Below are 14,825 nucleotides of genomic sequence, written 5' to 3' on the forward strand. Positions count from 1 at the left end.
CCTGTGTATGTGCAATGCTTTCAGTTATTTAAAGTGGTTGTAAAGGCTGAAAGTTTTTTTTACCTTCATGCATTCTATGTATGAAGGTAAAAAAACCTTCTGTGTGCAGCAGCTCCCCCAGCCCCCTCAATACTTACCTAAGCCTCATCACAATCCATGTGAATGACAGCCTCAGCTGCCCTGAGTCTCTGCCTCCTCATTGGCTGAGACAGCAAGTGGGAGCCATTGACTCCTGCTGCGCTCAATCGCAGCCAGTCAGCCAATGAGGAGAGGAGGGGAGGGGCAAGGCCGCGGCTCCATGTGTGAATGGAAACACAGAGCAGCGGGTGCCCCAATGGAAAGCTGCTTGCTGTGGGGGCAACCGACAGACAGGAGGAGCCAAGTGAGCCTGCGGGGGACCCGAGAAGAGGAGTATCTGGGCTCCTCTGTGCAAAAAAACTGCACTGCACATGTTTGTTATTTTACAAAAAAAAAAATTAACCTTTAGAATCGCTTTAATACCTCTCACAGTGATCACAGTACACCCATGGTAGTGCCTTCATCTTTGTTCCAAGCTTTCAGGGTCATCACCTGCTTCCTAGCCTGAGATTGTAGAACAGATATGGCACAATCATGTAAATTAAGGTGCCTGTGCAGTTCTCGAGTGTGTTCACAAATATCCGAACCAGATCACTTATATTGTAAAGCACTGAGCAAACTGTTGGCGCTATATAAATCCTGTATAATAATAATAATAATCACTGAAGGGAGAGGAGACTGAGGAAATGGTTCTTCCTGCCTGTAGCATACAAATGACATTATCTCAGCTCATGCAAAATTACTGGACTGGAGTTCAAAGACAGCCTTTAAACCATTTGCTGCCCTTAGGACATATCAATACGCAATCAGGTAGCAGTAGTTATACAGGGGCCATGGCTACAGGGGCCATGGCTGCAGCTGCAGTCATGACCATGGTATCTGTGTGTTCAACCAGTGATGCTCTACAAAGTAAAAGTGATCTACGTAGCTAAACAGCCACTGGATCGCTTTCATATGAGGCGGAAGGGAGTGGAAACTGGCAGTTCCACCAGATTACCATAGAGACTTTTAAGGACCAGAACTTCCTGCACATCTCTATGGTCTAAAAAAAAACAAACGTGACAATTATTTTGTCACTTCCAGTTTAGGTCTGATGTAAACAGGCCATTAATGGTCTGTGAAAGGATTTGATCACACCGATCTCAGTTTGATCAGATGCATTTAAAGGGATAGATAACCTTCATCAAAGAACTGCCTATGCAGGCAAGGGGCGTCTGTGGAAAAAAACAAACTGTGTGTCTGACTAAAGCTGAATAATGTCCTTGCTGCAGGGGTAGGCTATTTACCTACCTCATGAAACCTGACTGGAATACTCCCAGGAAGCTAAGTGAGGCCTAGTTATTATTACTGCGCACCGCCACCATCACAGGAGTGAGCTTTTTCTCTGATTCAGACTCTTTCTCTCCCCTGTTTCAGCATCTGAGAGCTCACTCCTGTGATGGAGGAAGTGAGTAGTAATGACAAGGCCTCACTTAGCAACGTCCAGGAAGTACTTAGCAACATCTTGGGAGTATTTCAGTCAGGCTTCATGAGGTACATAAATGGCCTACACCTATAGCGAGGGTATTATTAAACTTTAGTCAGAGACACACAGTTTGATTTTATCTACAGACACCCCTTATCTGCATAGGCAGTTTTTTGGTAAAGATGGACTATCCCTTTAAGGGCCAAGGAGAGATCTCAGTAAATAGGACTTGTCATGGCCCATGCTATCAAAAGGGATGTTGTTCATCCCTTGTGATGGTAATAAAGCTGCTAAAAATTAAAATTAAAGAAACAATGTAAAAAATATGTAAACAAAATAATGAAATAATAAAAAAATATAAAGCAACTGCTCCACTCTGTAATTTTTCCCAAAAAATTGCATTTAAAAAAACTGCTGCATACGGGTGCCCCCATGGAAAGTGGCTTTCCAAGGGGGCACCCTCTGAGCAGGGAGGGCCTGGAGTGCCGGCGGGGGACCCCAGAAGAGGAGGATTGGGGCTGCTCTGTGCAAAACCACTACACAGAGCAGATAAGTATACCATGTTTGTTATTTTAAAATAAAAAAAAAAAAAAAAAAAGGTTTAATGTTACTTTAATGATAAAAGGTTCAGCTTTTCTGAAAAAATAATACTATTGTTCAGTATTGTTAAATTTAAGGCAGACTTGTAAAGATACTGAAAAGCCCACTTAGAAATATAACTTAAAAAAAAAAACGTATAATTTATTACTACAAATTATTTAGAAGTGACTGAAGACCAGCAGCAATCAGTCTGCAGATTGTCAGTGGCCATGGAATGGTATGTGATAAACTGAATTAGCCATGATTTTTACTTCTGAAGGCATTGTGCTTTCTACTTGTTACCTGATGTGACCTATGCAACCAAATGCAATGCGTGAAGTGGTGTGTAGGAGTGGATTATGGGCTCACTACGGTACTTTTATTTCTCCTAGCAAAACAAACAGACTGTACGGCAAACTGCGGTTATCAATTCCCTACAATTTTATTTTAAAAGTAGATGAGTTTCTCAAATTAACTGTAAAACAGCACTTAAGTCAAGAAAAACATGTCTAATTGCAGCCAGTACTTAAGACGGCATTAAAAGCTTAGCTAAAACTGTATTTTCTTTCAATCGGAAATACCGGAGGAAAAAAAAAAAAAAAGAAATGATGTTCCACATAGAAAATTTAGTGCTCCCAGACTTCCTTTTGGATGCTGCCGTTTCAGATCACTTATTTAACCTGGCTCTCCTCTTGTTTTATCTGGTCGGGAATATTCCATCTCTTTTGTGGAAAATATATCATTTTTTTCTGTGGGCCTTTCAAATATAGTTAAAGACTCCAAGTTTTTTTTCTTTAATACACAAGACTTTGTTGTGATATTTACATCGAAAGCTTAATACAGATCACCTGTTACTAGACTGCATACTGACACTATGCCATAAAACAGATGATAAACAAGCAGATGTTACAAAGTGCACAAAGAAAGCACTATTCCCGATACATCATTCTAAACTACATTCAGTGCAGAAAAGCTTATTGTGTGGACAGAAACAACCATGTGGACTTGACTGGAGTGGTCATCCTGTCCCTCCATTCAAGATGGCGAATCCCCATACCATCTCAGTTCCAGTGCAATCAAAAGCACCAGAAGTGACATGAAACCAAGGCTTGGGAGGCAGGTGCCTACTAGGTAGCAAGCCTCAGGACTCCAAGTGGTCCCAGACGCCCTGGAACATACCCTTTCAAAACCTCACCCAAAAGGGGGAAGAAGACAGGGCTTACTCAGCCAGTTCTTCAGGAGTCCGATCCGATCGCAGTGGAAGTGGGAGCGGGTACCTGTCAATTTCCCCCGCTCTCCAAAGGTGCCAATCCTTAATGGAGCGGGGGACCAGTCCTTAAAGCGGAACTTTTCTTTTTGGATGGCACTCTGCTTTAACGTGATTGTAAAACTTTACTTTTTTTTTTTTAATAAAATAATAAACATGTCAAACTTACCTTTGCACAGAGCATCCCAGATCAACCTCTTCTGTGGTCCCCCATTGGCACCTATTCAGGCACACAGCCCAGCTCCACCCCACTTCCCGGTGACAGGTTTTAACTGAAAGCAGCAGAATCCAATGGCTCCTGAGAGCAGTCTCAGCCAAGCCTGTGAGAGCCTGGTGAGGGGAAAGGAGCTGCTGCAGACGTGCACAGCGCTGGATGGAGATCGGGTTCAGGTATTGGGGGGGGGGGGGGGAATCAGGGGAAAGTTTCTATTAAAATATTTTTTACCTTAATGCAGAGAAGATATCTTGCACACTATTACATATATGTTTACTAATATTGTGAGGAAAGTATTACTCACCCTCTCTGAGAAACCTTTTTCTTTTAGTATCTTCCATTCAAGATCTACACTATTAACTGAAAAAATTCTGGTCTAGGATAACAAATGGTCCCTGTAACAGAAGATATGGTCAGACTGGAAGGAGCCAGGGAGACTTGATTGAGATCCTCTGCAGGTCCAAAAACCAGGTTCTTCTTGACCACCAAGGTGTAACCAATATAAGTTGGCATTTGAACTTCGTTTCCATGAATTTGAAAAATCTGCAAAAGTGGAAGTGCCTAGCTGGGTCGAAATCACAGTTTTTCGGACAAGGCTTCTATTTCCCATAAGTGCTTTTTCTTCACTAGCCAAAAGATGTATTTCACTTTTTTGTTTTTTTTGGCAAACAGATCTATAGCAGGAATTCCCCACTTTCTGGCAATCTGAAGAAATACTTCTTGATTCAACTCCCAGTTGCTGTGGCAAACTGTCCATTGACTGAGGAAGTGTGCTATGAGATTTGTGTTCCACCTGTGTGGACTGATGAAATGGAGAAGACATTCTCATCAGCCTAGAATAAAATCCCCTGAGCAACCTGAAACAATGACATATCTGGGCCCCCCTTGGTGACTTAAGTACGCCATCATGGCAGCATTTTTGGTAAATATGTGTAGGGTGACAGTGCTCTCACTGCTGTCAATTCTCTTAGCTTGGAAGAGACCCGAATCAGTTCCTGAGATCAGGCACCCTGGGCTTGATTACTTTGGATATGGGCTGCCATCTGTCATTATCTGGGTCTGCCAGATTTAATGGATTTATCCACCACCATCTTAACACCTGGTGAACTTCTAGAGGAAAAAGCACCCAAGACCCCAACTAATATTTCTGATCCCATGTTGGTAACAACAATGTATGTAGAGCTCTTGATGCAGATGAGCCCACGTTAGTGCCAGGATCGAAGAAGTCATAAGACCCAAGAGTCTCAATTTCTTTTAGGGTAGTCACTAATGCCAAGGCAATTTGTTGGGTTACCAACAGAAATTTGGTGATTTTTTTATTCCTTTTGGTAGAATATTCTTTTGAACCACTAGTACTGCAAGACAACTCTGGCCTGGAACAAAGAATTACTTTTCTTTGTTGATTAGTTATCCAAGATTGTTCAAAGTAGTCGGGACTTTCTGGAGATCTTCAAAGATCTTTTTCTTCTATCGTGCAGAGAGAAGAATGTCACCTCAGCAAGGAATGGAAATGCTAATGAAAAGTCCCCTGTTCCACCATTACCAAGAAACTTGGGACTTGTAAGCATGCATCCTGTAAGTTCAAAGTCAATGAACTCTTCCTTTTGGAGGGCTTTGCGCATCGTGTATATAGATCGTGTATATGGATCCATCCTGAATATTATGTACTCCAGAAAGGTGTTCAATTTCTTCAGGATGATAATCATTCAGAATTTTCCCAAAGGCTTCTGCCCCAGGATTAACTTTATAATTAGAGTTATTTTGTTTTATTTGAATACATTTTTTTCCATTTAACTTTATTATTATCTTAAGGTGGTGGACAAGCCCCTATGTGACAGTACATGAAACTTGATAGGCCCTCTTTGTATAGACATCAGGGTTATTCAAGACCCCTGATGTCTCCCCTGCAATGCTTTTGGGTAAACCCAGTACTAACAGTCCTCATTCTGTCCATGTTCGGTTCCTGGCTGCAGCTGGCCAGAATCTGACAGCGGTGAAACCTGAAGTCCTCAGGACAGAGGGCTCCCGGAATCACAACACAGAGGCAGGATTGGTGAATGGATGTTCACTGATCTTCCTCTGCTTGAAGAGGACAACACAAACAAAATGGTGTTTATAAGCATTTCCAAGTAAAAAACAGCTAAAAACCATGATAAATGGCAGCATAATGCTTAAGTTTATTTATTGAAAGTTTATGAAATGCAAAAATTTTAAGTATTTGAAAGTCTTCTTGTCAGCCTTTCGTAATCCCTTGTATAACAACAAGACTGGGAGAGTGAGAGGGGATGCACTAGAAGCAAATCAAGCTCTGCTGTAGTGTGCATTTCCTGATAAACATGCTTACAGCAGAAGAGAGCAGAGTGAGCACAGGGACATCATCATTCACGTACTGCTGCCCTTTGGCCAAACCAGCAAGCAGGGGGTGTGTTTTAAACCATTGCTCTACCTCTTGTGCGGTAGAGGTCAAGGACCCAACTTATCCTGTGTGGCAGGGAATTGTAAATCCTATGACAAGTAAAATAGCTGCCTATGTCTTTTACAGTATGCATGGGCAAAACTTTAAAACTTTTTTTCAGTTCTAGATAAAGCAGGGAAGAGTTAAAACCCTTGTCCGTTTTTTGTTTTTTGCCATCAGTGTCCTATTGGGATATTTCCCTTCAATCCTGCCCCAGAGATGCAACTGGAAGTCAGAAAAAAACTACACAAAGTGACAGAGATTCCCTTCTCTAAAGCTGGCCACAGATGGATCCAAATTCAGCTGGTTCAGTAGGGACTGGACAAATTGTGATCAATGTATGGCTGTTCCTACTCGACAGAATTCGATCTTCCATCAAACTGGAATATTCCAGAACTTTTGTTGGTCAGCAGCTGCAGCCACTGATCAGTGTATTCAAGTAGAAAAAGAGCCCCAGCTGCCAGAATACAATGGCATAGAGTGGAAGATTCCTTCATCTACTCTGCTTATGTGGATGGGGGAATCTGCTTGATTTTTGTCGATCAGCCAAAAAATGAGTCATCTATGGTCAGCTTAACAGTTGTTATTGAAACAGCAGGCCCCTAGATAAAATGTATCTACGCCTCTTGTTCTAGTAATAACTTTAATTGTTTGAAATTCCCATCACTTTCTGTCTAGGGGACAGTGGACACCAGGACAAATAGAGAGAACGACAGTGGACACCAGGACAAATAGAGAGAACGACAGTGGACACCAGGACAAATAGAGAGAACGACAGTGGACACCAGGACAAATAGAGAGAACGACAGTGGACACCAGGACAAATAGAGAGAACGACAGTGGACACCAGGACAAATAGAGAGAACGACAGTGGACACCAGGACAAATAGAATGATTCCGCAAATCAGAAACACAACAGAAAAACCTACTGTAGCCAAAACTGGAAGAAAAAAAAAAAAAAAAAGAAGGTTTTGTGTATCTATTTTCCTGATATTCAAATGTAACTTGTGCACCTAAAAAGCATCTGTATAAACAGGCTGGGTAGCTGTTCTTGACAAACACCCAAAACTATATGAACATCGAGACATTTTACTGCAGTGCACTGGTATAAGGAATAACAATTTACCTTCCCAGGTCACGTCGAACATGTCGGAAACCTTTGCCATTGTCTAGTCTGCAAAATACAAAAAAGTAAATAAATTTCACAAATCTTAACATAACACACAATTTTGATCAGGCCACATTTATCATAGCAACAAATCTGATTATATCTATCTCCCAATACATTGTGAGGCCAAGTCTGCATCACCAAACTAATGTTACACATCCAAGGTTGCATCTATCCTGTTAAACACTGTTCAAATAGTACGGATTCAACAATTTCTAAAGAAAAAAAAAAAAACCTCATTCAGGAGGTTATGAGTAAAAAACAATGGTGTAGCGCTCAATACCAAAAAGTAATAAATGATACAAATAATATGCAAATGGGTGACACTAAGTGCTCCAAACCAAATCAAGGTCAAAAACAGACCTAATAAGTGACTAACATGTAGTGACCCAATCCCAGTGAGGGATCAATGGACAAGCGACCCTTAGTCCCCACAGGTGGGACGCCAACCTATGAATGCGTGAATCCCTGTAGAGGGATAACAACAACTGAAGTGCTCATCAAACGATAAACAAAAATATAGCAAAGTCCAATGAGTGTGAAACACACAAACACAGCTGCAGTGCTTTAGTCTTCTGGATCATGCAAACAACCGTGACCCACCCGTAGGTGCTCCTAAAAAAATGGCTGCAATGGACTCGCACCTCCACTCAGCGACCCCTAGGGGCCACAGAGCCTTGCAGATCTCTCCTGGATCCTTCCTGTATGGGTACTCCTGATGGTCTGATGTCAGGGTTGACAGGGACCCTTAGATGTATTGGACTAGAAACCCCTCTGGGTCAATGGACAGGCAGGCAGATGGATACTTGGATACAGCTCAATTCAACAGCCCCATAAACAGAAGAACAAATCCTCCATAGTGTAAAACTGCTTTATTTAAAACTAGAATAGCTAAAAAACGAATTGCACTCACATTTCAGTAGATGTCAACAGGCATTACCCATGTGTGGGTGTAATGAAATGAATACAGGGTGTTCAAAAATGGCGCCGCGCCGGAAGTACGTCACAGCAGAAGAAACGGTACAGATACGTGTAGACGGTACAGCGTGGTGACGTATCTTCCGGTGTGACGTACTTCCGGCGCGGCGTCATTAGTTGGTAAGGTTCATCTACACACACCATGGTGTTTGGTGGATTCTATCTTCTCTCTTCTGATTGGAAGAACTTTTTTTGAAGGTTCCATTACTCTCTGCTCAAGGTTTTTGCACTGTCTGGACTGATATTCACTAAGAATTTTTTTTTTTTTTTTTAACTCATGAGTAGTGTGTTCTGATTATCTTGTTTTCACATATGGACATTGAAATGTGTTCTTTTGATGCACTTTATTGCTTTCTGCAATTTCACTATGCTTATATTATTTTAACCACAAGCCTACAGGGCACTTATACCCCCTTCCTGCCCAGGCCAATTTTCAGCTTTCAGCGGTGTCGCACTTTGAGTGACAATTGCGAGGTCATGCAACACTGTACCCATATGAAATTTTTATCATTTTTTTGTGACAGATAGAGCTTTATTTTGGTGGTATTTAATCACCTCTGGGTTTTTTATTTTTTCTTAAACAAACCAAAAACCACTGAAAATTTTGAAAAAAAAGTTTTTTCTTAGTTTTTGTTATAAAATTTTGTAAATAAGTGGTTTTTCTCCTTCATTGACATGTGCTGAGGCTGCAGTGATGGACACTGATAGGCTGCACTGATGGACACGGAGGAGGCACTGGTAGGTGGCACTGATGAGCATTGACAGGCATCACTGATGGGCACTGATATATGGCACTGATTGGCGGCACTGATGTGCACTGATTGGCAGCTCAGATGGGCACTGATGTGGCATTGATATGCACTGGTAGGCACTGATATGTGGCATTGATGTGGCACTGACACGAGGCACTGATGGAGACTGACAGGTGGCACTGCTGGGGCTACACTGATCATCAGGGCACGCTGATGATCAGTGTACATATCCCCTCCGTGGAAAGCCGATTACCGGCTCTCCTCTCGAGCTGTCAGCGTGACAGCTCGAGAGGAGAGAAATGCCGATAACTGGCATTTCCCTGTTTACATGTGATCAGCTATGATTGGACACAGCTGATCACATGACCGAGCCGACATCTTCGGCTCTTTCCGTGATCGGTGATCCGCTGTGTTCGAGGGACGCTGCGTGCTCCCTGAGCCGCGCATGCACGGTGAGAATGGAAGGACGTCATACGACGTCCTCCCAGAACGAGAGAACCACCTTGCGTCCGTCATATTACTATATGGCAGGCGGGAGGTGGTTAACTAGTTTTATAGCGCTGCATTTTTTTTTTTTTTTTTTTTTTTTTACACATTTCTGATTGTGTGGCCACAAATTGGCACAGCATTCACATGATCAGAAGCTTCCTATCATAACCAATAATTGGGGGCTTTCCATGACAGCTTAGTCACTGTGCTGAGAGTGCGCTGGAAAGGCTGTTCCCAATGTGCGGTTCCTTGGTAAGAACAGATTAACAGACCAAAAGGGAGCCAATATCAGAGATCTGTTCTTAGAGTTTATATACACTTTAAAGAGACACTAAACCTATCAATTTAACAGTTTCTAAAAGTTAAATTCAAGGCATGCCGTCACAGTTGTTTGTGCTCTCCACCAAACTGTCAAGCCACCAAATGGCTTGTGTCATAACTGATCATATGTGCAGCAACATGGGAACTGCAGATCAAACAGAGGCCAAGATGGCAGCTTTCTTGGCTGTAAAGGATAGAAGGGGGTAGATACACTTTAAGTAAGATCCCTGCAATAGAAAAGACATCATATTCCCCTCTTTGGTGTCCCACAACTCCAACCATTCCAGTGCTGTAGCATCTGTCATTCTATTCTACTGGACAGCAGTGATGGATGTCTGTGCCCCTGCTGTGTGCTGTGGTTCCATCCTCCAACCCCGATATTACTGAACTGATACCGGGATCGTAGGAGAAAAAAAAACATGCAACACTTTTAATTGAACAAAGCAGGGTGTACCGCAATATGTAGCAATGAAAGTCTTTATAGGCCCAAAAACAAAAATGTAATCCATTACAGCTTGGCAGTCTTTAGATGTCAGGGGTTTGTTCAGAGAAGTACAGCCTAAGCTCTTTTGGCTTCACTTCTCCTGTGGATCACACGTGTGCAGTTCGTTCTGCACTCCTGTGCCCCGTATTCAGCTGACAGTGGGCCGAAGCCTGTTTTTAGCTGACATCACTCAGCTGATCCAGTCTGGAGAAAGATCCTGACTTTAAAGTTGTGATCCACCCCAGAGTCTGGAGTGGCACCTGGCTCAACATGAGCCACCCGCTCCCTCCCCAACCCAGAACTCCAGTGAGCAGGTGGGGCAGGGGGTTTAGAGCAGACAGCGGTGACTGACACTCACCACACTAAGCTCAGAGCGGCTGCAAGAACTCAGCGGTCATATGATCACCAAGGTCTCACCCTTAGAGCTGACAGGGACAGATGCAACATCCACCACAGGTAAGTATGATTTAAAAAAAAAAACAAATCCCAAACTTCTTTTTTAATGGTAATCAAACATTTCAATTTTATTATCTGACCGATGTGTGAGTCCATCAAAACGATCAAACGACTGATCAGAATATGAGATTAACCACTTCCTGTCCGGACACTTTTACCCCTTTCCTGACCAGGGCAATTTTCAGCTTTCAGCGCTATCACGCTTTGAATGACAATTGCGCAGTCATGCAACACTGTACCCATATGAATTTTTTACCATTTTATTGAGACAGATAAAGCTTTATTTTGGTGGCATTTATTCACCAAAATAAATTTTAAATAATTTTTATTTTTTTTGCTATGTAAATGAAAATGTCCAAAAAGTTTGAAAAAAAGTGTTTTTCTTATAAAATTTTGCAAATAAATAATATTTCATCATTAATCTTGGACAAAATGTATTCCATTACCTTTTTAGTAAAAAAAAAAATAAGCCAAATTAGTTTATAACCAAAAATTATAATTTTTAACTTCTTTTTACATTTTTATATTATTTGTTTTTTTTTACACTGATTGCTTTTACATCCATATAGGATGTAAAAGCAATCATTTCTATCTGTCTGCATTCTTGCAGCCATTGAGAATTACTGAGTGAGCTGTGATTGGTCACAGCTTGTCACATGGTACAAGGCTGTTGTGAATAGCCTTGTACCACGTGACCTCTGATCATTCACAGATTTCACACGTAGTAAGCAATGATGTCAGAAGTGATATCTTGCTTATTACTTTGCATGTGATCACTGATTGGCCAATCAGTGATCACATGATCGGGACCTCGTACAGAGGTCCCCGTCCGATGATCGGTGTTTCACTGGGTCCGGAGGATCGTGGTGCTGCGCGCTCCCAGGGAGCGCACACAAGCGGGGGCCGGGAGGCCGTTTATAAACGCCCACCCGACCCTGCACTGCCACCATCCGGCCGTTTATATACAATGGCCGGACGGGAGGTGGTTAAAAAGGTAGAAACAGAGGTGCAATTGATAACCTAAAATGTGTACCCCGATGATTGAACAGAATCCACGTCCCCACGTGAGACCGATCCATTGACTGGGTTGCTGACTACAGGTCAATTATTCCTAATTGGAGAGATCACCTGGAACAGAAAGTGAATATTTCTCGAAGTATACATGGCTCCCAGAAGAATATTAGCCTTGCCAGTTTGTTTCTTCTGTACTACAGAGTACCTCTCTCCTATGAAGATGAGGAGAGGAATGGTGTTCTGTAGCAGTGCCAACACTGTGTGTATGGCTCCCATAAAACCATTTTATTACAATTCCTGATACATTTCTTTGGACTACAGAGCACCTCCCTCCTAAGTAAGGTCCTATTCCCACCTGGCAATTTGGAATCTCAACTATGCTGCCCACAATTCCAAATCGGAGGGCATTCCCTGCAAAATGCATATTTGACTGCCATTCTTTCTACACCCAAACCCAAACATTTGCAACGGCAGGAAAAACGCACCTTTAAAAAAAAAAAAAAAAAAATCACATGAAGATTTATTTTTATGTTTGTTTTGGAAAGATCAGGGAAGGATATATGCCTTAGTTCTGGGTGGAAGACCCCCTCTCACTTCCTGTCCCAGTGACCCCCCTCCATAACCTGACACAGGGTTGTCACCAGGACAGGACGTTGCGGGTCACAGGGTCTGTATCGCTCTGTGCAACTCGATATTACAATGTCTGACATCAGCTGCAACCGATGGAGTGTAATGGGTGACATAAACTGAGCCATACACAGCAGATTATTATTGTTATTATACAGTAACAGGGCTTTACAACATAAAGGGGGGAGTACACCTGAAAACAAGGGGGTGGGAGGGCCCTGATCTTCGGAGCTTACAATCTAACACACTCAGTGACACAGGATGCCATATGAACATATGGGGACACCATGGCTCTTTGGGATAGACTGACATCACAGATCTCTATAACACTGACAGAGCAGTGTGTACAACTGTGTCCGTGCCCCCTCCGGCTCCTGACACCCCCGGTACCAGTCCCTTTCCTCACCTGCTCCCTCACCCCCGGGATCACCGATCTCCCTGCAACCCAATGACTGGAGCTGAACAAGCCGGGACGTGACGTGCAACGTAACCTGCACGCTGACCCACGTCCTGTCGTCCGTGCGTGCTGCGTCGCTGGGGGCGGGGGCGGAGGCTATGTGATTACAGTTCGGGGAGTGAGTACAGTTCGGGGAGTGGGCAGGGGCGGGCACTAGCCCTATGGACCAGTATAGGACGCTACATACGAGCGGCTGTATACAGAGCTGCCAGTGAGGTCTGCAGCCGGTAAAAACGTATTGAAAGTGAAAGCCCCTCCGTGTCCCGCCATGCAGCCAGTCCCCGGTCCGAGCACCCTGCAATTAGCACGACATGATTCACAAGAGGGCTTTTCTGCACGAAACTGCTTAGAACTAAAAAGTGAAGGTTTTGCCCGGTGTTGCCCTTGAGAAATGCCAGCCGACCGTTACCGGACTATTCAGGCCCTTGTTATCGCTGGTTTCACGGATGGAAAGCTGTTATGTCTGGTCACGTGACCGCTGTTTTCAAATCCCCCGCTGATCGGCAATGAGACCATTCTTTCTAAGGGGCTGAGGTGTTTGACGCGAAACGGGACCATGTCCATAGAAGTATTAGTTTAACCCCTTGGCTTCCCCCTTCCTGACCAGGCCATTATTGTGCGTTACTTTCACTGACAATTGTGCGGTCATGCAACGCTGCACCCAAATGAAATTTATGCCCTTTTTTTCCCCACGAATTGAGCTTTCTTTCAGTGGTATTTGATCACCTGTGCATTTTTTGCGCTATAAAAATAAAGCCTGACAATCTTGAGAAAAAAAACAATATTTTTGACTTTTTGCTATTAACCACTAGCTTACAGGGCACTTATACCCCCTTCCTGTCCAAGCCACTGTCACACTTTGAATGACAATTGCGCAGTCATGCAACACTGCACCCATATGACATTTTTATCATTTGTTTTAGACAGAGCTTTCTTTTGGTGGTATTTAATCACCTCTGGGTTTTTTATTGTTTGCTAAACAAACCAAAAACCACTGAAAATGTTGAAAAAATGTTTTTTCTTAGTTTTTGTTATACAATTTTGTAAATAAGTGATTTTTTTCCTTCACTGATGTGCATTAACGAGGCTGCAGTGATGGGCACTGATAGGCTGCACTGATGGACACTGATAGGAGGCACTGACTGGCACTGATTGGCAGCTCTGATGGGTGGCACTGAAAAGCAGCTCAGATGGGCACTGATATGTGGCATTGATGTGCACTGGTAGGCACTGATGGGCACTGACAGGTGGCATGGATGAGCACTGACAGCTGGCACTGATGGACACTGACAGGTGGCACTGCTGGGGCTACACTGATCATCAGGGCACATGTCCCCTCTGAGTAAAACCGATGACCTGCTCTCCTCTCTCGAGCTCCCAGAACAAGAGAACCGCCTTGCGCCTGTCATTACCTTATATGGCGGGGTGGGAGTTAAACATGTCCAGTAAAAAAAAAATTAAAACTCAAATTTAGGCCAAAATGTATTCTGCGACATGTCTTTGCTAAAAAAAATCGCAATACATGTAAATTAATTGGTTTACCTGAAAGTTATAGCGTCTACAAATGGCGGTATATATACTGGGATTTTTTTTTTTCATTTTTACTAGTAATGGCGGCGATCAGCGACATATAAAAACATAAGAGTACAGCGCTAAAACTTGCTAACTATAGCAAATAAGTAGATCAAATAGAAGTCCAATTCATATATGATAAAGATGAAATAAGCCCCTCTCCATAGGAACATCAATAATATCATAGATGCTTCAATCTGGTCAAGGAGATAAAGGGGATCCACCAACACCCAAAAAATTCTGCCTTTACCAGACCAAAATGACCCCCAAATATGGACGGGTCAAAATTCACAGTGCAAATTCCAAAAGTAGCGTGTGGACCTGGACACTTTATGGCTCTGAAGGAACAAAACTGGACCCCAGTTGTAGAAGGATAAACACACGTTAAACTGATTCCAAAGGCAAGCTGTGGTCAGGACACTGATAAAACTCCAAATTTGAACTTCAGA

General features: G+C 42.9%; 1 protein-coding gene across 1 annotated transcript in view; it reads right to left on the reverse strand.

Moving 5' to 3' along the window:
• The window catches only part of EMC2 (ER membrane protein complex subunit 2), a 139,168-nt gene extending 126,286 nt beyond the window's left edge, over window positions 1–12,882 (reverse strand). Inside the window, exons 1-2 of the mRNA XM_089664454.1 lie at window positions 12,754–12,882; window positions 7,185–7,232 (exon numbers count right to left, since the gene is read on the reverse strand). Coding sequence (XP_089520580.1) covers window positions 7,185–7,224 — 40 coding nt within the window. The 5' untranslated portion in view covers window positions 7,225–7,232; window positions 12,754–12,882. The remainder of the gene's footprint in view (window positions 1–7,184; window positions 7,233–12,753) is intronic.
• Window positions 12,883–14,825: the final 1,943 nt, after the last annotated feature.

The sequence above is a fragment of the Staurois parvus genome, unplaced genomic scaffold, assembly GCF_062004578.1.
Source record: "Staurois parvus isolate SC_StPar_1 unplaced genomic scaffold, SC_StPar_1.0 ptg000047l, whole genome shotgun sequence".
In the NCBI taxonomy this organism is placed as follows: domain Eukaryota; kingdom Metazoa; phylum Chordata; class Amphibia; order Anura; family Ranidae; genus Staurois; species Staurois parvus.